General features: G+C 33.3%; 1 protein-coding gene across 11 annotated transcripts in view; it reads left to right on the top strand.

Moving 5' to 3' along the window:
* The window catches only part of LOC123006256 (agrin-like), a 104,756-nt gene that overhangs the window by 53,658 nt on the left and 23,622 nt on the right, over positions 1–27,476 (top strand). For 5 of the 11 annotated variants that reach the window (XM_044400595.1, XM_044400600.1, XM_044400604.1 and 2 more), the window contains exons 2-4: positions 715–1,232; positions 1,365–1,615; positions 6,185–6,220. In XM_044400595.1, the coding sequence (XP_044256530.1) occupies positions 886–1,232; positions 1,365–1,615; positions 6,185–6,220 (634 nt within the window). In that variant the 5' untranslated portion in view covers positions 715–885. Of the gene's footprint in view, positions 1–714; positions 1,233–1,364; positions 1,616–6,066; positions 6,101–6,184; positions 6,221–27,476 lie in introns of those variants that run through there. The other 6 variants (XM_044400598.1, XM_044400603.1, XM_044400597.1 and 3 more) reach the window with 2 other exon arrangements.

The raw sequence follows: 27,476 nt of genomic DNA, 5'->3' as shown, positions 1-27,476 counted from the left end.
ATATAACATGTTGTACAAATCGAGTAATTATCAAAGCTTCTTACTCATTACTCAACGTGTCAAGTAGTTACACAGGGAACGGAAACGGAAATACGTCTCATTATTTAACCACGAACAAAATTGTTCAATTATTAATTCAACAGTATTTTTAGTTTAATGTATCAACCCTTGAGAGATTTCTGTTTTACAGGAGCGTTGCGTCATTTCATTTAAAATATCCGACTTTTTTAAGTTTATTTATTAAGCACAGCCCCACCTTTTTAATGCTCCGATGAGTTAGTTAAAATTACATCCAATACTGACATCACGAAATACTCGTTTCAATATAAAATAAACAAAAATTTGTTGTTTCTTTTTATTAAACTTATTTAAAATACGTTCTTGTATACTTTTCTTGTACAAACATTTGAAATAAATGTAAGTCTAGATGTTGTCAGGTCGTGAAATCGGGGACGAGTCGGAACGAGGAAACATCACGGATTTTGATTGAAATAAAATTACCTATTACTCGGCATTATTGACTCTAAAATATTCCGCTAAAAATACACAAAATCAATTTTTTACGCACCCTCGATTGCAAGGAAGTTCCGAGCTAGCGAACTATTTTTAATTAAATGAAAAATGTGCATTTTATTGGTGATTTTTTGGCCGGCGAGAATGCATATTAATTAGTTGTATTTCATTAATAACGATTTTCATGTGTTTATTTTGCAGATGTTGGGAAAGGAATGGCGCTAATCAAAAACTACCAATCATGTGTTTAAAAACTTTTAATTTGTTGTTGTACGACAAAAATGTTTCTTTACATACGTTTACGGTAAAGTTGTCGTTAACGGTTTGTGATGTTTTCGCAACAATAAAACATAAGTGAAAAATGTGTGAAGAATGGTTTTGAGCGCTAACAAAATTAATTACAAAGGAGAAACGGGAATTAATACGAATTACTACGCGACACGTGACAATACGAATTGCCGTCAATCTAAATCACCCCAGACGTATAGTGACTCTTGGTACGTAAGGGAAACTACCACATATGGCAGCAGTTCGGCCGCGACGGTCGATAAAGAAAAGAGACATTCCTGCTGGTGTTGGTCAAAGTCTGCAGGAGCGGCTGAACCCGCCATGAGGTACACGAACGGCCCCCAGTCGGCGGCCAGCATGGTGGCTTCTTATGGTGTCTACAACGACGCTACGCTTAGGGCCGACGAGGACGACGACGGATTCATCCCAAGGTCCGGGAGCTTGACGCAAAGCTTGTTCCTCATTCCAAGTTTAAAATTTTTTTTGGAGCAAATAAATAAAATTAAACTTGCATTGAGGAACCAACCCTGAAATTTCGATGCTTCAAGTTGGGGAATTTTTAGGGCGAATGTGTATCCCGGCGTTGTGGTGAACGCAGCAGGCGACAGTAGCGTCCTGCGACGAGGGCAGGAATCGACTCCTGCTGAATCATACTCGTGTGGTTGGTGTTTCGGTTCGAGGTCGACGACCACCACTCCTTCGAACAGGAACTCCTGCTTAATCTCCTGGTGTCGACCCACTATACTCCTGCTCATTTTAGTCTTACTCGTTGTGGTTTTCGTATTGGTCTCCGGGATTCTACTATACTTCAACTGTACGTTGAAATGTTTTTATGTCTGCATGTTTACTCAAAGTTTCGATGTTTGCTTGTAGTTTGCACATTTGCCAGAACATGCGCTCACAACTAGACCAAACATAACTTCTACACTACCTACATTTATTTATGATATTGTACTTTCACCTAAATCGGCCACATACAACACAGTAATGAATTTTATTTCAAAAAATCACAAGCAGCTGTTGTGCATGGAAACTAGACGGCTGTAGTGCTTCAAAATCCACATATACAGGGTGAGGCAAGCTTTACGCTGGACCGAGGCATTCAAAACTAAAAGAAACCCTAATCCGTAACCTGAAAATAAAATAATAAAAGAAAACTCTTTGATTACAATAAATTGTAATGCAAGTTGAAATTTTTGAAGTGGTGATAAAACTTGCTTCAGCGACAAAACCAATAGGTATTGCTTCTAGTTCTGTAGTATTCAGTGTGGGAGTAGCGTTTATGGTGACACCGTTAATCGGTTACACGAGTTTGTTAATTTAGTTAATAGGTGTGTCATTAGAAGTTCTTGATTAAGCATCGTCCGTTGTAGCTTTCGTAATTGCCAAGCTGCGTAACGCTTTCTCCCAAGTTTGGGGGTCTATAGGTAGAACTAATCGCTTGATATTGTATCATAGCACAAGTCAGACGTGAGCACGACATCACGGACTTGCATGGTTAATATTAGGTACGCCACAGGTAATATTAACAGAAAATTAACTTGAAGTCAATATGTCTCTAAATGAAATTATTTGAAAGTTATTAGAGTGCGGAATGTGCAAAATTTAAAATAGGTAACTCTAAGTCTTTAAATGGAATATAATTTTAATAAGCTTGAAACATTCCGACGAGTGTGCTAACTTTCAACTGGCACATTTTCGTTTGAAGATTTATTCCTTTTGAGCGAATGTGGGCTCTTGGCGTCTTTCTGGTCAATAGAGTTGTTTGTATAATGGTCCTTATCTTCTATTCGCTTCCCCAGCTTTGAAAGTCGCGCATTTTTTAAGTAATAACTCATAAATAAAAATGTTAGAAAGACATTTTAAAGTCTTAAGAGTGAGGTCAAGCTGTGGAAACACATTCGTCACGTCGCCTTTTCGCCATTCTCTCATCAACTCTTTGCCCTTTATATGGATGCAAGAACAACGCCAACTGTTTTTGTCTTTACGAAAATTAATGGACTCACGTGCTACTGACACGATGTAATGTCTCATAATTGACTTAATACCCAATTTAAATAAATCTGTTTCCAACACGAGTCGAATCACTAAACCAAAAATTGTTGTTGATTACGTTCTTTTAATAGAATAAATTTCAAGCTGCACGAAACAATTTTAAGCGATCAGTTTGTTATCGGAAAGCTGGGTGAAATCGGATTAATGAACCAAAAACCATGCAGAGACATAAATTTTGTGTTCGATATGCTCTAACCAATTTACAACATGAAGGACAGTTGTGCTATTTTCAAAGTTTGTTTATAGCTTTGATAACAGTATATATTTTAATTTGTTTATCGACAGTTTGGTTGGTGATGGTTGGATAAACGCATCGGATCGGCTCGTGGTTAAGGGTCTTGAGCTTTCGCTTTATTAATTAATATCGATTTTCTTGCATGCAAGCCAATAATTATTGACGGGTATTCAGTTAGGTACATACGCATTGTGTGGAGAGGGTGTAAATAGTGAGTTCGTAGATAGAAGTAATCAGGCGTCCATGCACATCGATCACTCTTATCGTATAAATCGTGATGTCTATATAATGGCACTGTGTAGCACGTGTCGGTTTATGTGTTCCCTATTCACCCTTCCACTGTCCAGTTTGCTAATGTATAGCTCCAAAAAGCACAATTGAAAATATTTACGTTTTTGAAACCTGATGTTGCTCAGCTTACGCGTTCAACGGAGCTTTTCCATTAAATAGCTCATATATCATCATAATTATTGTTTTTATCGACTAATCTAAAGCTAAACGCCCAACTTTTATCTCGACAAACAATACATTGTAAATAAACAAATATCCCGCCATTGTCAAGACACATCGTTTTTTCCTTTTTTCGAATAAAAGTACTAAAGCTCGTAAAAGCTTGTTACAAAATTTGCATTTGCGAAAACTCATCCTAGACGAGTTTTAGTGTTTTTTCATGTGAAACAGAGAGTGGAAATTGTTTTTACTATCGTTTAAAGTCCAGTAAAGCAATTATTAAGGTGAGTGTTTTTTATGCTCATATTAAGCAAATAACTTGAGACACTTGCATGAGAAATATAACCTCCTCGAGGCAATATAACAATTCATCTTCTCCTTTATTAACCTGCTCATGACGCTCAACGCTAACGGGAGATCGTTTTGAGTAAGGGTTGTAATCTTAGTTTTCCTTAAGCTATTTTACCTTATAGAAATATAAATTGGATGTGTTTTATTCAGTCAGGGGATAACGTTTATTATTTTCAGTAAAATAATAATCATACTCTGAAAGTAGTTGCATTAAAATAATGTATACATGGTTTTGAAGTTTGAATTGAAAAGCTTTTAGCTTGCTTGTAAAAGATAAAAGATTTTTTTTCTTTGAAATTATATTGTAAGCAGTGGTGGAAAATAAAGTGCTTCAGTCTGGTTCGTGTATAGAAACATTTTTTTTGCGATGTGCGAATAAAAATTGTTTTAGTATAGCACACAATCGTGAAAAAAACGATAACTATATGGTTTAAAAAGAACGAGCTGATTCTGGTTTTACCCTGATTGCTCAAGTTGAGAAATTGAGAACAGTTTATGTTAAATGTGAAGTTTTTGTGTCCGGTTTGGTCGAATGAAAGCGGTTAAGTTCGTAAATCAGTCGAGAAACTTTCCATTTCTTGATGTAAGTGTCTGTTTGAAAATGCTGCCGCATCTTCAGTTTATTACAGTGACTTATCGTTTCGAAGCAGCTTCTATAAGTTCATATCGTAGCATTTTAGCTTACACAGCTTTAGATCTAATCCGCACTTTCTCTACCGTTATATTCCACTTTTCCAAGTTTTCTCATTTCGCTTATGTCACTCAACTTTGCATAAAAGCATATTGTTAAGGCGTGAAGTGCCCAATCAGTTTTATTGCTATTGTAAATAAAAGTTACTTTTATTTTGATGAAGTTTCACTCGACACACACACAATAAAGCTTTTATGGTTTACACAAAATGCATCCAACAAAAGTATTTAAACTTAATCTTTTAATCACACCAATTTTAAACAATTCATTATTTCATAATTATTATTCAAAAAATTGCTTTCCGAAAGGCATCTCATTTGCTTTCAAAATAAACTTTAATTACTTTTTGATAAAGTTACTTTAAAACATTCCACAATTGTGAGGTTGTCTGGAGTAATCTCGATTATCCAAAATTCTGACAATGTTTTATTTATGGTTTCGAGATTTATTTTCTGATCGATACATACCGGGTATACCCCTTTTCTCCAATCAGACACACTTTACATAAATCACATTTATTATGTATATATTAAATCGGACAATGTATAAATAAATTACAATAATTTCCCTAGCTGATTGATCCGGTTTATAGCCATGAAATTGATTTTCTTCAGGTCTCTTGATAACATCGTAGCTCTCAACGTAACAAAAGATTTATCACCAAGACATTTATTACGAAAATAACCCAACTAATTTCAGGTTACCTGAACATACAGAATGACACTGAAAAATTATACCGCAAATTTTATTTCCATCCTCTTTCAATCTTAAAATTCGACGACACAAACAAAAATGTTTATCGGATCACATCGGTTTATCGAGTATAGTAGTTTCATCTAAGCGAGATTAATTGGTTTTGATACGCAGAAACTGGATTAAGGTAGAAGGAGTATGTAATAAAACTATGTAAACGGTTACCTATCTCGAAAGAGCAAGTAATCGAAGCTCAGGCTACTTGTTCCAAACCAGTTATACCGGTTATAGTCTGAATAATAAACCGGTTTTAATTCGTGACAGTTGATTTTATTTCAATTGAGATAAATGGAATTTTGTGTCACATGATGTGGCAGCAGCCAAATGTTTTGGGGTTGAAAGTCCTCCCCTTGAGACAAGTTCAAAAAATAAAAATTGAAAAATTTTTCAACTCTCACTTTGTCTGTCAACATGTAAAACATTACGTCTTGGGGGAATTTCTAGAAACAATTATTGTGACTGGGCTATTCTAACCAAGGGCTATAAACTCACTCTAATTTTATGCGTATTTGAAAAAAGTCCTCACGGCTCCACAGTGAAACAAATGGTAATTTATTGTGGTAATAAAGACGTGAGACGGCGGCAGCGCTTTTAATTAGCCTCGAACACAGTCCGCATATGCATTAGTGTTTGTTACAAACACATTTGCACTTATTGCACTCCTTTCACTACTTAGTATCATTGTTCTCTCGGTTAAATCGACAAACATTTTCAAGAGAATTCTTTTTGAATCTCGCTGCACCAAATGCAGATTTGCAACTCACGTAAACATGTTTACCCTCTTAGTAATGTCTCTATTCGAATTTTTGTTTGGAAAAACACGAAATTAGAAACTCTTCTTGTTTCAGATCTGATGCACAAACCTCGACAGCACTACATTGAAGGTAAGTCGATTTAAATTTATGGCGCTGTTTTAGATTAAAAGTCGATGTCTCATTAACATAATTTCGGCAAATATTAAAATATGAAAGGCTCGTTGCCTGCATATGCAAATTTTTACACGAGGTATTCATTGCGAACTTAGTTGCAACCGACTTCTCGAAAATATTAACTATGTATCTGTTCCATATTTCAAACTTTGCTAAAGCCATGAAAACATAATTTCAACCATTAGTTTCATTTATTTTTGTACGAATAAACACATAAAGTTTTTATTTTTAACTAAATGTAGATTTTATAGAGAAATATTTTTTCTTTCGTATAACAACTGTTTATTACTCCACTGGGTCGCAATTTCACCTACCTAATTGTAATTTAGTACGTCGAAAGATTATATTTTGGTAAAAATTTTTAATTGCAGGAAAACATAATAAAAATTACGGCCATTAAAAAGCGTAATAACTTGACATTTAACACGACTATAACGTAATACAAAAGTATAACATACGTCTCAGTGATATACAGAAACATAAATCCTCGGCGCTAAAAATAATTAAACTAATATTGATTAGTTAAAATTAACTAATAAATAAAGTAATAAAATAAAGTTAAAATAACTGTTTTTATATTTGCACCACTTGCAAAATTTTATTTTATTATATTGATTTATTAATTTTGGCAACAAAATAAACACAACAATGTTTGAACAAAATTAATAAATAAATTAAAACATTAACTCGGCGCCTCCATCTTTTTTTGCATATTTTAATTTCGTTGTAAATGAATATTAAAATTAATCTCTATATAAACATATCAATAACCGCTTTCCAAATGTGTAATTCTACGGTTTCACGGATTTCATACCAAAATAACTCAATAGATAAATTATTAAAGTCCGAAATAAACGTTTGAAAATTTTGCTTAAAGGTTTGATAAAACAGTTGTGTTGGTTACTCCCCTTAATATCTGGAGTAAAATGTCCTAGATGAAAGTGTATCCAATTTACAGTTTCGTTTTTATAAGCTCGAGGGTCCCCTCAGACCAAAAGGTTTAATTAGAAAGCCTAACTTGCCACAGATGAATAAAACGATATATAAAATTATATGTCATTAGCGTCAAAACTAATGATGACGGAGGGGTGAATAGACATCGTAAAAATTGCTCTGGACATATAACCACTGACGGCGAACTAAACAAAAATGTTTCGCTTGAACGCTTTAATTTTCTTTATTTATCAAGCGATTCAGTTTTCGTTACAATGAACAAGACAAAAACACGCTTAATTTTTTTATTTACAAAAGCAAATTACTTGAGGGGAAATTGGTCGAGTCAACAAACGTAATTATATTTATCTAAAGTTTAAAATTGGTTTAAAATGGATGATTTTGGCAAATATATTTTGCACGGGTGTAACCGGGAATGAATAACGTTTTGTACAAATAAAAGGTGGAATTGATTACTCCTAAATTTAAAATTTGATATAGAAGAATCATTTTAATAATAATGAATAAATTCCAGACTAACCTTTCTGTTTTTCCGAGCTGTTCCTTTGTTAGAAATGCTTTTCTTATTTATAATTTATTAAAGTCTGAAAATAAAAATAAAGCCGATCGATGCAGCTCATCGCGCTATTTATGAATCTAATACGTTTCACGTAAAGTTCTTTGATCTCCAAATTCTTAATTATAAATTCGTCAGCTGTCAGCACGCATTTCAATTGCAATTTGCATTTAAAGTAAACGGTTCCTTTCAAAAAATTTCGTTTTTGGCGTCTCTAGAGACTACACAGTTATTTTATATGCATTTCTTTGATATTCCCTACTTTTCTATTTTCTTTCTTTTGATGATTTTTATGTGTTTGATACCGCAGCTCTTACTAGTCTAATTGTGAGAATATTCATTTTGGAAGTTAGTTTTCGAGTTTGGAGAAAGTTTGATGAGTTTTCTCTAATTTATCGTGCAAATATTTTTGGTAAAGAAAATTTATTGTTGTTGCTTTATGAAGAAGTATTTCTGAAACAAATTTAAAATGACCTGAGAGACTGTTTTAGAAATGGATACAAGTTATATATTACCCTGGACCGTATATTCTCTCTTGGCCCATTAATATAACGCAAATACATAATTGTAGTTTGTGCGTTCGCAATCATTAGATGGAAACTGCCAACATTGCTTCCATTAAATGACCTAAATGATTTTGAATGTGGCGCGTCAGAGTGACCATATGGGAACACTTTATTTTGACGAGAATTAATGATAACGTCGCCGTTTACTTGACGAGAGATAACGATTTAATTCTCGACGTGTAGCAACAGCTTGTTTGTAGAAATGCAATTTCAAAAATCACTTTCGAAATAATACTTTTCATACGCATTTATGGAAGCTATCAATATTCATTTATCAATCGTTAAATAAAGCTTTTATGATGTACGGCGCTGTGATTTATAAATACAATACGAATATATGAATATATTGTCAGTTTTGTTATTGGACGTAATACACAGCGGATACGATTATATAAAAATGCCATTTGCGAGGATTACCGACGGAATAGCGCTGATGGGAGATGCTGCATGTCATTTACGCTTAAACAGCTCAAAATTTAAATATATGTTTATCAAGCTTTAAAAATAAATGTTTTATACTAGTGAGATAATTCAATTTTTTGGTTGGCACAGGATTGAAAAGGGTGATATTTTGCTCAGTTTATTACTCATTAAAAAAGTTTTGGGGCCCTCTCATTATTTATTTACATTCATTTAAAGCTGTCTTCTCATTAAAGTACAAACCAACAAAAACAATTGAAATTTTTCTGCTAACATCTGTTGAATGCATTAGAAAACTGTAATGTAAAATCTGTAGTTAACGTTTCGTTTAATAACAAAAATTCTACATTTTGTAATACATTCTTGTTCAACTAGATATTTTTCAAAATATATCGTAATAAACACTTGTAAATAAATTCTGAAGGTGTGGAATATGGTCTTTGTTAAGTTTGAAATTCTTTTTGTCAAGCAGTCTGTTTTTTACTATTAATTGAAAATGCACTTTCATTGCAAATGTTATTGACATTAAAATCTCAGTGACACTGAAAGCTTTCATTTGACATAATTGAATAAAAAGCACTATTTTTAGAATAATATGGAAATACGTATTATGGATGAATTATTGATGACGTGTAATAATTTAATTTTCAAAAAAATTATCTCAATTATTATTGCCTGTTAATTGGATATTCAGTTACGGCCTGAACTAAAGTTTTTTAATTTAACTTTATTAATAAAACTACCAACTCTTCTAATAAATATATCGCAACATTTTGTTCTATTAAGGTTTTAAGTTTTTTTATTAAATTATAGAGATAAGAAGGATAATTAACTACTCTCGGCTTGATATTGCGAGTCGTCTCGGATTAAAAAAAGATTTAATATTTAGAATGAACTTCCGACTAAAGTATTTCACAAATGTTCAAAAATTTTCGCTAACATGGTAAATTTCAGGAAGATCTACTTGTTTATTATTTAATTATACTTAGCTCAAAACGTGAATAATAATAAGTGACTTGCATCACACAATGCAAAACAACATTAAAAGGTAGCTTTGGAAATACTTTTATACAAATGATATTAAGAGTGCTTCGGGAAAAAAGGAAAAACGGATGTACTTAAATCGATTTCATTCGAGGCAATACTTTATTATTTCCTTGCATGCACAATGCCAAATACACACCTCACTAGCAGTCCATTTCACTAACATAATAGCTCCGAAAAATATATTTCCAATTTATTAGTATACATCTAACGCAAATGCAAACTGGTGGATGCGCCGGGGTACTAAATCATTTAATCAATTTTTGAAATTAGTTAGTTTTTGTTATTTTAGACTACTGTTTACACAGCGGGTGGTTTTTACTGCTGTCACAGCGCTTTAATCGATGGCCATCGTAATTTGCTTTGATGGTTCAAACAGTAATCAGATCGAGAAGTTCAAGCTCTAACCGTTGAAGTTAACAACTATTCTCTAAACTGCAGACTGCTCAGCAGTTTGTTGCAATGCAACAAAGCTCAACGATCAAAACAATTTTTATACCAGTCTATCTAGACCTTTAATCGTAATAAAGACAATCGTCAGGATTATTTCTTCACCGTGTAATACATAACACTAATTTCATGCACAACGCTTTATTACTAATAAAAAAAAATGAGTTAAAATACGGAAAGAAAATATTTAACACTTTTACCAGATTATAAAATACAATATTTTTACAAGATGACTTGAAAAACGCATAAAACGTTGTAAGAACGGAAAAAATTAATTTTAGAAAAATTTTGTATTTGCATATTGGATAGAGCAGAGACACTGGCCGGAGGCGTGTTGGCGCAGTGACATTAAGCCTGCTGCTGACAGGTGGTTTTAGTTTCTCTAATTTTAATAAACATAGTTCATAAAAGAGTTGAACAAATGTGAACAAAGTTTAAGAGTATAAAAGGATGAGCTTTTTTTATCGTAAAACTATTTTTTTAATGTTCTAACAGTTATTAACACTGTTTAATAGTTATAATATTTTCAATGTTACCCCGGCGCATCCACCATTTTTATCGTCGAAGTCAGTTACAACAAAGTTTTTTAAAAAGGGTCACTTATCTTTTATCTTGTGCCGGAAATAAGAACCCCACTAACGTTTTCTTAGTCGCTTTACCTCAATTTCTTCAAACTGAGACCAGTTCAAGGACTTTAATAATCCGATTCTCTATAATTTAATGATTTGTTGCGCAAAATCTGTATTTAAAAAAGTATTATACTTGGATGTACTAAAACGTGAAACGATTCTTAAAATTTGAGCATTATCTCTTATCTCCTGAATTCAAAATAAAGAGAAAAGAGCACTGATGCTGAAGTAATGATCTTAAATGATTATATTAATGATCGCAGCAGGAGGATGAAGTTTTTATAAATCGATTGAACAATTACGGGATTATGTCAAGTAATGTAACGTTTGCTTTGTTAAAAGAAACTTTTTAATTGATTGAAAAAGTACGAACAAACATTCTTAAAATAGATTTTGGGAGTTAATTGCTTCGACTTGTTCCAGATCGTATTTTTAATTGTATCAATTTATACAAGAAATACGTGACGTTTCATTACTGTTTAAATAGCACAATTAATAAAATTTTTGATCGTTTTAAATTTGAGTCGCTGAAGTAGGTATATTATTGTGTAAAATTTGGTGGTTTAGAGCATCGATCGTTACATTAGATCGGAGTAGTAGAGATTAATTCTGACATAAAAATTTTAATAAAGCTGTCATTCAAAACTGTTTACTATTAGATTACAATTGATTCAACTTCAGTGCCACGACCTGGAACGTCTCCAAGTTGTTTCGTAAATTTTGTATCAATTATTAATCAATATTGTAGTACAAAATGTTGCTTGCGTGAAATATAAATTGTCGAGTTAATTCTACACGAAAACAGTGATGCTAACGTGGTTACGATTATGAATTCTTTACGTTATGTAGTAAAAAGAGTCAAGTGTTTTCAGCTCGAAACAATGTATCTTTATTTGTTCGACAAGACTGTAATTAATTGAAAAACAAAAGTGGCACTTGTGAGTTTACAACAGAGTGAATTGCTGAAATTGCCTTATCGGAACTTATGAGTCGATAGCAGGTCTCGAAGTACTTGTGATTTTATAAAGACTTTTAAATTTATTTTGCACGTGCGGGTGATGTTGTATGAAGGTATTATTGTCGTGGAATGACTCTACCGCAGGCTCTAACCAATTAAAACTCCCACGAGTAGTGACCTTTCTGGTTAGAGACATATATTCCTGTTATTACCGCAATTTTTTATGTGGAGTTCTATTCCCAGACACTGCGGGGTTGTTGCTGATGATTTTCTGTATATTCGACAACGCAGAACTTGCCTTACAACACCCTAGAGTACTTCATTCTTATATGATACTTTCTTTCCTTTCCGAGACATTTTTTATTTCTAGTTTCTCGACTCGATTAGTAACTAGGGCGTTATTTCAGTAGGTATTTAGTATGTCGCGCAATTTATCGAAAATTTTAGGTAAATCATCTCGAAGCCCTTATTGGCTTAATTGATATTAGTTAGAGCGCACAAAGTTTTCCAATAAATCGAAGTTGATGATTTACTGCCAAAAATTGAGTCGATCGATACAATAATAAGGAGCTTTCGTGCACGTGTAAACAAATGAAAGCGTTTTTAATATTATCTCTTTAAGTTGTTGTGTGCTTGTGAAGGAGTTATTAATATCGTTCAACGGCCGGAAACGAAAACGCTGAAGGTTAATTGCATTTGTGATCCTGACCTTCGAGAAACTTGAAAAGATTCGTTAATTTCTGTTAGCAGTAGAAAAGCAAACAAAGCAACAAATTGGTTCGAAAAACGCAAATATAGAAGTAATCTCATTTTCCAATTTTCCTGTTCGTAACGCTGCTCCATAATCACAGTTCGCGTTTTCTTCATTAAATCCTAATTGAAAACAAACGATTTTGAAAAGTATTTTCTATTAAGTGATCGTCGGACAGGAAATAGGATTTTCTCGTGCAACCGGAACAAGAATGTAAAAGTGAGACCATCGGGTTGATGACCGATAAGGAGAGTCATTATACATTCCCGTGCATTTACATCACGCATTTAAAAGAATCGACCTTTAACTAAGAGAACAACGAGTTTACATTCAATCAATCACTTTATATTATCAATCACCCTCTTTGCACTTAAACGCCGGCTTGCGCCAGCCTTTTTATACACTTTTTACACACCGTGTCCTGTTCTAACCCAATTTCTTTGCTCTCTAATCTTGATTGAACTTCTTTTTATACTAGTACGCGCAGGAAGACACCATTCACTACTAGGAAATTACATTACTTGCTAAAAAATTACCAACCAAATTCCATGAATATTAATTGCACTCGTTAATGGTACTCGTAACTGCAGCTAAATTTGCAACTTTTACTCAATTTATGCCACGGCCTCTAATTGACAAAATTATCGATCCACCGTAATTAAAAAACTTTTATAATTAATTACTTATCTACAAGCTCAAGAGCACACTCTAATTTATTAAAAACCATGTAAATATTTCAGTTATGTCGGTACATTTTTTGTCGAATCGTTATTCATGTTTTCGTTGTTGAACATCGTTAGTTTTGATTTATTTTTCGTCGTTTTGATTAATTAGCACGGACATGAATTAAAAAGGCGCAGCTAGTTATTTTTACATACTATATTCATGATTTCATTTTATTTTGAGAATGCAGCAATATTGACGGTCGCAGAGATTATCTTTCTTTCTATAGCAGGAATTTATTTCTTCTTCTACATCTTTGAATTTATACTTTAGCTCAAAGTGATGTCTAATTGAAAACTACACGGTTTCAGCAAACTCGGTTTATAAAATCTTTTCAGTGTTTTTATTTTAGTTCATTAAGGGTTTCTTTTAATGTTGAATAAGATGAGTTTTTTTCGAATTAATTAAATCTAAATTAAAGAAAATATTTTATTGTAAAGAAGGTAATTGGTTGTGATGGCACGAGCACATAAAGGGACAATATAAGATTAGGGTAAATGTTTTCACATATCTCTTGAAGTAGGATCCTTTCCACCTCCGTACAATAATAATAAAAGATAATCACTTCTAAAAGAGAATTAGCCCAAAGGTAAAAAGTAAAAGAATAAAATCTTGTGTTATTAAAAATTAGGTAAAAGCAATTAAGGTAAATGAGCGGAAAGAACAAGGAAAGCTAAAAGAGCATTCTTAAAGAGTCGACCTAAATACTTGAGTTTCTGTTATTGCCCTGTTATCCGCATATTTCGGCGTAGAAAATTTCGATATGTGGAGTTTTGTTGGTAATAAATTGTAATAGGTTGCGTAGGTCAAAGCCTTAAAGTCTTTCATTTCGCAGCTGGATCCTGAGGGGATAGACTAAGATTTAAAAAAATCGTCTCTTGTAGTTTTGTGTTAGTAGATGTTACCTATATTGAGTTTAGGTAATGTAATTAATTATATGTGTAGCAAGTTCAATTGCGATTTGATTGGTAAAATAAACAGTTTAGTTAATTGTTGACTGACAGTAAAATAACAGTAAAATTGAATGCAATCGTATTATCATGCTAAGCCGACTTAATTGTCAATTAAACTATTTAATTGGTTTTGGGTAACTAGTTGTAAGTGACAAAACAATAATTGTGTTAGGGCAACGTTGCTATTATTGGACTTAAAACAGTAATTTGAGTGCAAGCGCCGTCGTCGATGAATATTAAATGTCTTTGAGAGTCTTGAGAGAAAATCCGGAGGTAACAGTTAGACATCACGCATGACGTGTGGTTGATTACAGTAAAAGAACTTTTCCAGCCACATGTTCTGCTATGAAGGGCTTTCCTCTGTAATAGATTAATGTAGAAAGTTTTCACTTTACAACAGTGAAGTTGGACCATTAGCTTGTAAAGTGCGCTCTTTCACAAGCACGTTCGGTGTCAGTAAATAATCAAGTTTCCGTTAGTGACATTCGGAAAAGTCATAATTTTTCACCTTCCACAATACGGGGACTACTCAATTAGGTCGTTACGGTTTAATCCCACTCGATATCGATTTTTGCGCCGACTCCTCAAGGAGCACAGTCGAACGCTCCCCAAAACGCACAGATTAACTCCAATTTTATATTACCTTCGAATATATAATTAAATTATTTACCCCCGATGGCAGGGTAATGCGAAAGAAACACGTCTTCACCGCAATTCACTTCGACTCCGGATTTTAGCAGATACGTGTTGGAGATAGAATTGAATTATTGAAGCGAAATTTTGAATATATATTGGCTAGTAGCTTCTAAAAATTTAATAACACTTTTACTTAAGTCACCACACTCGTCTTTAATTTACTCAAAATTAATTTATCTTTTTTTTTCTACTTACTACCGTTAATACTAGAAACAATCTCCCAAATGAGGTTATTGTGGCATGTATTCAACCCACGGAACTGTGCATAAAAGCAAATTGTTTCCAAATAAACGGTCTTTGTCACGAACAAAACACTGGAATATGTATGAGAAACCTGTTGTCATCACTTACTCATTAATAACAGAACTCAGGAAACGAAATGGGATTGACAAATTAACACCAAGCCCAAAATTTGACCAAACATCCTTCAGGATAAGAATTTTCTTCATTTAAGGTCTGGACATTTCTAAGACTAGGCTACGTGACGTCATGCGTCTCTCAAACGACTGACCCAACAAATACCGAAACGTTCATTTGTTCCGTAGAAAAATTCGCAATTTTTACGCATGCAAATAATGCTCTTTAGGTATAATTTTATTGGTATTTCCCTAGACAGATCTGGGGCAGGTAACTTGTCGCCAACTACACCCACGGGAATTGATGTCCCTCGTTTCTGCTTAAAGTAGCTTTAAATTTATAACTTATAAGAAAAAAAAAAACATAAGCAGTGTGATCATTGGTCATATATTTATTTTAAACCGACTGGAATTGATAAATAAATTCTACTTTTCGTTGTAAAAAGAACCAAAACCTAATTTATACTATTTGTGAAATTATTTATTTATAAGCTATCAATTTTTGTGATTTTTGCTTTACCTTATTCGGTCTCGGAGAGATCAGATGGTGAGGCACGCCCCATCCGTAGAAGCCGTGTATGTTTCAGCACTTGATATCATTTTTTGATGTGATTTTCCTTTGTTTGCGGTGTCCTTTGAACATATTTGTGTTGGTTTTATTACAAAATAAATTTGATGTTACCACACGGAATATACACAATACGGGAATTGTCTGCTCTTAACTCATTTTAGTTTACTATTGTTGTGAATGGGTTTAACAATTTAACTCGAATAAAGAAATTTCACATAGGCATAAATAAAATATTTTAATTAATTAAGACTCGATTTGGTGAGTCGAATCTCACAACATATTTGAGACGTTATACTTTAGTAAAAAGTGGGACGTCAAGTCAACAAATCTAGCGACGCTGCGCTGGCTGTAATCCGGAAACTTGATCAGGTCAGAAAAGGAACGACGGCGACGGTGGGTATTTTATCTATCCTTTCAGTAATACGGTATTTTCGTGTTTGGAGTCGTTGGAAAATGATTAGAAATAAATAAAATGACGTGAACGACACACAGGAGACTAGTGGGACTTTTTGATTAAAATTGATCTATGAATGATTGTTCATTTATGAAATTTTTCTCAGTCATTTGTGGTGACACCAAATCCGATACGATTGATATCATTTCGTTTAAATCTCGATTGAATTTGGCCAGGAAAATAAATTCAGTGTTGATTTCATTTGCAACGACAAGCCTCTATCTCGATTAAAATACAAACACGAAGAAGCATCGGTCCGAATATTTACAAACGGTTTAACTAACACGCCAAATAGTATCGTGTGCACACAAATCAATCACGATATAGGCAATAAGCTCAACTGCCAATACTCGCACCTGTGAGAATGATCTGCATTACGATTAAATACGTGATCGTGTGAGATATGCTCGAGTTAGGTACTGTTATTAGAATTATTATTACATAGCTGAAGCGTGAGACCGTCTCAAAGCTCGCTTCTTAGCAAAAGTTGAAAAACCACCGGCACGCGGGACCGGAATTACCTAATGCAAATAGCGGACGCGGAAAAACATTAAAAATCTTTTCTTTACGGGCTATTTATTTAAATGTTAATAGCTCGTGATAAGAGTAGCATTTGAATGTTGCGTTTGGTTTACATAATCAATATGAATTGGTCCATGTAGAGAAGATAAAGGGAGTTTCCTATTAGAATGTCCATTTGGTTGATTAATTCTCTCAACCAGAGGCGAATTACCCAACACCTAATCATAGTTTTGATCTAAAATTTCGAAAAAATTGCTCGATTTAACTCGATTAAATTGGAAGAGTGATTTTTCCTTGCTCCCGAGCACGATTAATTGCCTTCTTCTGCAGCCAACAATAGCCCTAATAGAAAATATTTCCTTTCGGCGATCTGCATTAGTAATTGATGGTGTTCGAGAGTTGTCTATCTAGTGCAGTCCTTATTTGTATTCTATCATCCTGGAGGTTCGGCTCGTTCAATTCTACTTGAAATCTCATCGAAAATGAATCAATCTGCTGGCCGGGGAAGCCGGGAGTGGGGTGTCCTGGAAATGTCTTTGCCTTATCCGATGTCGGCAAAGAAATGCATAATTTTTACTTATTCCCCGTTCCTTCGGCTGCCATTATCACAAGAAAACTCTCTTGTTTTGTCCCTTTCTATCTTTATTTCCAATCTTATTTAACTTTCGTCTCTTTTTTCGGGATCATCTCGCCCATTCAATTCCCTCAACGCCGAATTAATTGCCTGAATATTATGACCGTTCAAAATTATTTACTTACAACACATACATCACACCGCTTTTATAAATTATCAATACGATTTCGGGCTAAAACCAAATGCTACTAGAACAAGCGCGCGCTTTCTTATTGGCTGTCGCATATAAAATACTTCCGCAAAGTTGGGCCGCAGACGAACGCCGTCTGTCTTTGACATTAAATGTTAAATTAGCCAAGTAAATTAGACTTTCTTAATATGTATTTGGCATAAATCGTTCCTCGGTCTTAAACAACATTTTTCACTTCTTTATTAATTTATACTCTAAACACGAAACTCTTATTGTAGTCCTCACATAACCTGATAATTACAACCGTCAGAATGCACGATTTCCTATAAAAATTAGCAAACACGCAAAGCAAACATAAAACGCTTCTGAAGAATAAAATATAGAAATTCAAATCAATTTTACTTAACGTATTAAAAAAATGAAGAAAATCTATTCCTTTTTGGGATTATGGTAAATATATAATTGATAACTAAGGCTCGGATTATATGCAAAATGCATATTTGTTATTAAGAGGTATATCAACGAAATTGTAAGTTTTCTATGCATATCTAATGTTTTTTGATTAAAATAAACCAAATAAAAAATGCATATTTTGGCAACTTCGTGCATATTTCAGGAAATATTGCATATTAGTGCATATTTTCTTCAAATCACAAATTTAAGATTAAAAATTTCAGTTCAAGTTTAAAAATTGTACAGTTTAAGAAAAATGATCCGATTAGAAAATATTTTAAAGAGAAAACAACCGGTAATTCGTAAACCAGACTCAAAAAAATTAGTATCCTGCTGAGTGTTTCCGTTTTAAATTCATCAAAACCAGCGGTTTTTTTTTAATCATTTGTTTCCAAAAAATAATAATAAATATTAATTAAAGTAATATAAAAATAATATTCTTATTTTAAGAACAAAATTTTGCTTTGTTTTTGAGTTATTCGATTTTTGTTGTCAAAATTGTAATTTATATAAGAAAAATAATAATTTAATATAAAGTAGATAGTTGTAATCCTTTACATCATAACCTTCATGGGAAAAATGTTTTATTTGGTAGGTTGTCATTTAAAAAAATAAACGATGTGATCTGAAAAGTACAGATTTCTTAGAAAGGCTTAATTACTAGGTTATTAAAATGGCTTGTCTGAGGCAAAACCAATTTATTTATTCTCTTTTTGGTTTTGCATATCGATGCATATTTGGCTTACTTTGGAGCAGATTTCTTTATATCTTGTGCATATTTTTGTGAAAACACGTGCATATATGCGCATATTTTGCGAATTTTTCGTGCATATAATCCGAGCCTTATTGATAACCTTGGTGCAATAACCAAGAAAATTATTGAGAAAATTAAAAAATACATTTTATTTAATAACAAGTTTACAAAAGTGAAATATGTGACCAATTTTATGTAATAATAGTAAGAGTAGCAGTCACAAAATGAAATATTACAGTCAATGATAGGTATATTTTTTAAATTATTTGAAAATTTAGACTTGCCAGTGTCTTGCACCGAAGTATTAAAAAACGATCGATATTTAACTCAATGTACTTATTACATTAGTTACAGTGTTTTTTCTTAAATTAAAGAAAAATCCTCGGAAAAATCAATTTCATACTCCTCATTAGGTATTTTAAGTGTGTCTTTTTTCAGTAGACAAATCTCTAAAAATAGTGTTATAATGCGCTTGACCAACTAGTGAAACGTATTTTTGCACCAAAGTTTTGCAATCGTTTAGTTTTGTGTCATTTATTACTACAGATTGCCAGATTTTGGAACCAAAAGATGGCCAACGTATGCTTGTGGGATGCCATATTTGACTCATTTTTGTGAAAAATGGACTTGTCCGGTTCTTGCACCAAGGTCTTCAGCTGCTGCAATTGAGTGGTGGATTTTCCGATGAGTGGTCAGTAATTTAGTGAGCTACAAAAGTCAAGAAGGGCAACAAAGAAGTTTACGACAGATCTCGTGCCGTCCCTTCAATTAGTGTGCACGATAAGATCGAAAATGGCTTTGTGAATTTTTTAAATTAAGTTGAATGGAAACAAATTTTTTTTTATGTCGGTGTCGCGTCAATCGTGGTGTGAAAAACTGGTTTGCTCATGTTCATCACGCTATTATTGCAAAGGATGAAAATTCGCGGAGCATAGGACGTAGAATTGGATTATATATAGTGAGCAATTCGCACACAATTTCCTCTCTTCCTTCCTTACATTTCAGAAATCAGAATGAAAAATAAGTGTAGACGAGAGTGCGGAGTGTCGGAATGCACTTTGGGATAGTCAATTTACGAGGTAGTGATGCCGGCCCGAAAACAGGGTATTGTCTCGCAATTGCGCTAATTTGCCGGTCGATTTGTTGTGGATGGTTTTGGGGCCGTTGCGGGCATAATTTAATCTGCGGAAGATATCCGGAAAATCATGATCGATGAGTGCGATCTGTTAGAGCTGACATAAATTAGTAAGAATAGGAAGCAGGCAGGTAGAAAATGGTGTCAGTCGAGGTGCGAACGATCGGTCAGAGAAAAACAACGGATAAACTTCTCTAACGGGGTTAACGGGATGCATTTGTCAACCGTCTAGACGCACCGCACTTTCCAGTTATGCTTTTACATAAGCCAATTCTATTTCGCACACCATATAACACCCTGCATAATTTAAACTCACAAATTGCGACCAGGATTTAAGACGTCGCTTCTCTCCCTTAACCTTTCTTTCCTCATAATCAAAGAAAAGGACTCACTTTGTTTCATAACGAATGGTTTCATTCACCACTAACACGTCTTTTTCAAAAGATTCGCTCGCATTTGTTTATGTGCAAAATTTGGTAAATGATATGGGGCGCTATAATGATGTTAGGGTAGATATAACAAAAGGTAACGAAGCCACTCTCGATCTTGTTAAATAGGAGGGTACTCTATAAAGTGAACCCTTTTGGTCAACGCGTGAGATGATTGAAAAATAAAAAAAAATGGTTCCGATATAATCAGAACCATTTGCCCTATATAACCAGAAGTTTGAGAAACAAATTTTAAGAGCGATTATAGATACAGATTAGAGCCTCCATTCAGAGTCGAGAGAATTAATTTCGGTTAGTAAAGATTTCGCTGTAATTATGAAGTTGCTCTTGGTAAAGCAGAGCTAAACGAGTGTTTGAGTAGTGCAGGTTACAGCGGAGTAGTTTCACGAGTGATAAGACCGACACTCGCTCATTAATTATTGAGGGGCGCGTCCTGCCAACGGCAGCAATGGTTTTATTGATTGAAAAATATGCAACCTCTCCTATGTTGCAGCCTCCAATACTGAAAGAACTTTCGAATTCATAAAACTTCTATACAATTATCTACTACTTTCAAAACTTTTTACTTGATCCCTTTTATTCAATTTTTTTCGAATGTATTACCAACTTAATATTTTATTGATTATGGGATTCTTTTTAAACAAGATTGTCTTTCAAAGTTAGAATACTTTCTACAAAATATATGGCCGCAGGTGGTGCTTGTATTTAAGATATGCACCAAACCCGAGAGAATTTGTGCAAAAGTTTTTCCAACAAATCTAAAAGTCAGCTTTGTATCATAAATATCACTTTCTGTTACATGTCCCCACTAAAATGTTTCCATTAAGTTGACAGCAATTTTTTAAATTCATTCAAACATATACCTGTTCATTCCCGCTAACTCAATTCTGGCCGTCCATTAGTAAATTAGGATTTTTATTTTTTACTTGTTGCGAGATTAATTTATTAATAAAGATGTGTTCTCGACGAGATGATTTGGTAGCTGAGAAAGGCATTACATTGGAATTGGATTGGTCACGAACACTGTTGTCCAAGCTAAATTCGTTTCTAAAGTCTAGTTTCGTGTGTCGCCGAAGCAGCGAAGGAACATCAATAAATCAACTGCAAACCGTTACGTTTTGGCTTTAAAGTGGTGTGTTAAGGACACACATACATCGAAAAATTTCCTTGATATATTTATTAAATCTAGTAAGAGAAGTTGAAAAGAACAAACTGAGATAAAAGCTTGCCGAAAGGAAAATCTTTAAATGGTGCTAAGTAAGGTGTTAACACAAATTTAAAACGCTACACAGTTAAAGTTGCTAATAAATTTTATAGGCCGGTATTTCGTGACGTTGGCCCATTATGTAAAAGAGTGTAAATCTTCGGAATTTTAATACGTGCACACCAGCGATTATTCTCGGAGATAATTCAGGATAATAATGCATCTGTTTCTGTTAAAAAAAATAACTAGGTAAAAATGTTTTGTGCAAATTAGGATGTTTAGAGTTAAGTTTGATGATACTGGTAGAGGCAATGTTGCACTGACACGCTTAATTATCTCGTGAAATAGCAGTTGAAATTTGTAACAACTTTAGACAAGACAAGGGTACACGTTCGTATTGTCAGACATGATTGATAAATTCGAAACGATCCTTGTAAATCACTAACTTATTTAATTTGCTGGATTGGGTCTTGATTGTAAGAAAAAAGTCACTTTATTTATTTTTTGAAATACTCTTGCTTTGCCAAAGCTAACTACGAGCTGAAACGATTGAGCTGATTCCTAATTATCCATCTATTTTGAATCATCAGATTTAACGACAAATTAGATGAAGAATTTCCTTTTCAGGTATTTCGTTCTATAAATAATCGATTATTTATTTTCCGAGATACAATACGGTTGCTGTTTTCAAAACCAGATCACGTTTCAGTCTTTACATTAGAAATCAACGTTTTGTATTTCACCTTGTAGGCCTAAAGCGGGTTTCCTTTTCTCTTTGTAGCAACAAATCTTTTGCCTAATTTCTCGAAACTAACTAAAGCACTACTTAAAAATGATAAAGTGTTGTTACAAACTTGTTTTTTTCAAAATTTTTTAGCTTGTTGAGCTTTTTTCGTCATGTCGCAACTGTTATTAGTGTTGCATAGTTATAAATGATTCTGAAAAAAATATCCAGATGCAGAAAAATTAGATGAGATCCAACTTTTGTCTGCGTCAAATTCGAATCCAGTTTTTGATTCGACTCCAACATAGAGCACTAGTTTTTGTAGCATTTTTTGTACACAGGAACGGCTTTATCTCACTTTAGCAGTAATTGTCTTCTTTCCAACTTTGAAATTTTCTCATCACTTTATTTCGCTGTTCAATCCACTCACTCTATCGTTTATCTCATCTTATCCCAGTTCCTTCCTTCTTAAAGTACCGGCATTCGTTTCTAAATGTCCTTAACCAAGCTTTCTTTGATATATTTTGTCTATTTGTTTTCTTTAAAGTCGGTCTAAAACAGCATCGATTTTGATTAGGTGTCTAAATATTGAATATAATTTTCATAAGAGGAATATGAGCGTCAAATGCCAAGTAATTAATCAAAGCATTAGCCCTAGTATGTAGTATCAGTGAACGCTACATTGAAGAATTACCTAATGATAAACTCAGTCATTTATCCGAAGAATTTATCAAAGAAATAGCTTAGGTTTGCCTCTTTCGACACTTTTAACAAAAATAAAAACTGAGCAAAAATTCTCCATGCATTCAACAAGAATTCTGAAATACTTTCTTACAATGCGCACAAAAGTTCAATAGTGCTTCATAACAATTACCGTCTACCAACCAACACAGTTCTTGCAATTTTTTCTAGTTCATTGCAATTAATTCTAATGAAAACACAGCTGTTTTGCATAATTAATAAACGGAACAATAATAATCTCTTGTGCAATCTGCATACAAATATTACTTTGCACTACCCTCACCTTCTCGTAGAAAAAAAACGACACTCCTATATTAACACGGTGCATAAAATCGTACCAAAGTAATAAAATTGTTTCCTACCACGATAAATTTACTCAAGCCAAATAAAAATCATGCATACATTTGCTTCTACTAATATTTAAATTTCCTCATTCAAGCAGGTCAACCTGTTGGTCTCCGGATTATTTCCATATTGCTACCTTAAAAAAATTACTCTCTCAAATTGAAGTTGCGATAATAAACAAATCATGTGCAATAAACGTTTCATCAACACTTTTATTACCATAAAATACAATAACTTGTATAATAGCATCCAAATAATCAATATGTGTGTATTGTGTATAAAATCTCACTAACAATGCGTGACCTAAATGTAGCTGAATTTGTTATATACACTCATTCGCTTTTCAAAAAAAAAAAAATCTATAGACCAATTAAAGTTTTCATTTCTATATTGAGAAGAATTTTGATGAAACCTTTCTATTGAAAAAATCAATATAAATATCATATTCATCACGTTGACACCTTAAAAAAGTATATTAATGAGAAATAAAGTAATTCAAAATGAAAGTCAGGAACGCATTTTTGCGTTTTCAAACTGTTTATGTTTTTTTAATAAATTTATAAAAAAATGGGTATATTTTGGAAGAAAAGCGAAGATGTGCCTAACTAAAAATAAGGCGGTATTGATTGATGTCTTGGAAATTTGTTGATGTGGAATGGAGGATACTTATAAAAGACGTCACGTAGAAGCAATATTTACTATTAAATTCATTTTAGTATCTTGACCGTAGCACTTTTTATATCACATCATTTACACCTTAAACGACGTCATAAACTGAAAGTTGTCCAAATAATCGTTACTGATAATTGTGTTAATCGAAGATTTTCTTTGAAAAAATATCGTCCTGAAGTTTACCAGATGTTGGTTTCACATCATGTGATCAAAACACCACAAATCATAAATCGATTTTCTTTATGTCTCGTCAAAGATTAATAGTTATAATTAAGTGGCAACAAAACAATCTATTAAAAACATAAATATTTAATTTTATTAAAATCGTACAAACCTCAATTTATGTCTCATGTCGTTCGGATTAACCTAAGCTTAAAGCATTACGAAGGAATTCTGCGTCAGTTTCAGCTCCGCATATGTTTTACACCAAGAAGATTACTCACTAAAATCCAGTCTAAATTGTTTTTAAACAAAACTTGTATGTTTTTCTGCGATTTCGTTAAGTATTACATATAAGTAGAAAAGTCTTATCCTGAAAGTTTCATGCTACAAATTCATGGGATTAGTAAAAGTCTTTTCGAAGCGATGAAGATATCGACGTTTCACTCCATTATTTTGCTTTATCACATCCTTAAATCTATGACCACCTTAAGGATGGATTATCAAGCGCGTTTCGTTCTCTCTAACCCACGATGAAAAAATGTAACGAAATTTTATTAACAATTAAGAAACTTAATGAAGTCGGGGAACACGACCAGATGTATTTAAAGACTCAAGAATATTTATGGCGAATAGTCGTTAGGGTTATAATGAAGCTGAAAGAGCGACATTAATGATTTTCTGTACAACAAGCCTATTATTCTAAAACGATCTTTGTGCATAATGAATAAACATTCAACCGGTCAATATTATAATCCTGAGCTGTCACTCTGATTTACTTAAGGCTCCTGACCTACAACCGCCATCATTCTCCTGACAAACTTAATCTGCTCAATAGAGTGGACAAACAAGTTGAATTTGCAACAGACTCCGGAACTCCCTTTTTTATCCTCCGCCTCTCTCATAAATTCTCTCAATTTCACATTCAATATTTATAACACACTTAACCTAAAAGTCGTTTAATGCGATTTTCAGCCGACAAACTCGTCTCGCATTTACTTAACGCATCAATTTAGGTATGCAACCAACAATAGGGTGAAGGGGGAGGAGGTCCGCGCACCTACTCATTGTTTGCTCCCCACGTGGGGATAAAAATTGGAGCAAGTTGTTCCGCGTCGCTATTTTAACTTTCCAGACGAACATACCTCCTGGAAATTCGTCGGTGAAATTCCGGTATTGCCATTTGTCGACAAGGTAAAGGCGGCACTGCTGACTTGCTCTAACATGGTTATTATTCTCACGTACAAGACTTCGTCGACTTTGCGATAGATAAGTGAAACAGAGAGATGGGTTACAACTTAACTTCTTTTATTTCACATTTGATTTTCTTGTACTTTCTGCTGACGCTTAACATTCACTATCGATAAAACTTTCTCAATTAAATAAAACAAGAAATCAATAGCATTCAGTGCACACTTCATTTAAGAATTTGTTACTAAATTTGATCCAGTTTTATGGACCCACAATCCCGGCAAAACCTTTAACGCTCTTCAATATATCATGGACGTATTTTTTCCGACATAAAAACGCGTAAAACACCAAAGCTTGACGCGGTCAAAAATTTATTGTACTTCAATTTACATCGGCATGGAAAATGTCTCATTTACAAGAAATACGGCTCAATGTTGACTAGGTATTTAATTATTTATATATTTTATTTATCCGGCTATCCCTTCTTGGGTGTACATAATTCTTGCAGGCTCGAAATCTGGTAGCAGAAGCCTCTCTTTAAACAAGCAAATTTATATTGGATCTGTTTTTCAACGAAATCGACGAGCTTTTTTCAACTTGATACTATTAATAATTTCAATTTTGGAATAATGTAATCACAACCGGATCCTGTGTTCAACGTTTATTTGCTTTTCTTGCTCATTCTGAATGTTTGGCAATTCAGTTACCCAAATACACAACGAGAAAACAAGCAATTTTTTAAATGAGGTAAAAACTACAAGTGTCAACTCATGAATGCAGTTTGTTACTTCAGTCGCATGAAATTTTAAAATTTTTCTGTTCATTTTACTACAGTCTGTTGGCAGCCATAGTTTACGAGACTGTATTCCCAAAGTTTATTTTTCATCACAAATAAAACTAAAATTTTAAATGTTTGAAACAAAACAACGAAATATTTAAAACAGCTGTCGCTATTCGAGAATTATCTCAAATTTTATTTGTGTTATCGATTTTTAAGTCAATAGCACCGTACTCTAGTTTTATTACAATACTAACATGCTGTTCAAGTCATAAAATACAGACATTTCTAAATTGCAAAAATTGCGGAATTATATTGCAGACCTGGGAGTATACATTCCATAGTTTTAATTTATTTTAGATGCTTATAAACTGTATGTTGTACAACGTATTTGCTGGTTATGGAAAATGCGGTCGTGCTTTTGTTGTAATAATAAGAGATTGTTGCACACACTGGATACACTAGAAAATCTATTTCCACAAATATACGGTTTTTCATAAATGGTATTAAAAGCACAGAAAAGGTTTACAGCTTAATAGTCCATGTCAAAAGGTAAAAGCGGGATAAATTCGAAGATTCACACCCTCTTCGGACGCTTTTTACACTTTCATATCGATTTATAAAACTGTTTTTTTATTTTTACAGCACTACCAATATTAACAATAAACGCTGAAATTTTCATAAAAGCACCGCTTTATGGAACTACTTAATATTCACAGACGCTCCACCAAAAATCCTTCAGATATTAAACGCTCTCGAAGGCATTAAAATATTAAACGACTTTTATAATCGTTTTTATAATTTTTAACATTTTATTCTCGGATTGTGTGGACGAGTTTTTTTCTCATATAAAGAAATACTAGCTGACACAAATGTGAAAAGACGTCACACTGGATGAAGATCGAGTAGTTGTTTTAACGATAAATATAAAATTTTATTGGTAAAAATGCTGAGAAAATTCTTCTATACGCGCCACTACGTTTTTATGAAATGGTATTATTAAATTTGGAAAATTTTGTAGGGACATTGCAAATAAATGCAATTGATGTAACATGGTTGGTGCAGCATAGACAACAAAATCTAATTCGTGCAATGGCGTATGCAAATTTTATTGGCTGTTTTCCAGGAGTCGCTTCGTCATTACTTTTATCGGTTAGTGTACACATAAATACTTTTATCTCATTGCATTTACTTAATGATTGTTAAAGAAGAATAAAATGTGAAGGATAGTGTATTTTT

This window comes from Tribolium madens, unplaced genomic scaffold, assembly GCF_015345945.1.
Source record: "Tribolium madens isolate multiple individuals breed KSU strain unplaced genomic scaffold, Tmad_KSU_1.1 Scaffold_2;HRSCAF=44;Tcas5.2_LGX, whole genome shotgun sequence".
NCBI classification, from domain to species: Eukaryota; Metazoa; Arthropoda; class Insecta; order Coleoptera; family Tenebrionidae; genus Tribolium; species Tribolium madens.
This window is presented reverse-complemented; position numbering and strand designations above follow the sequence as displayed.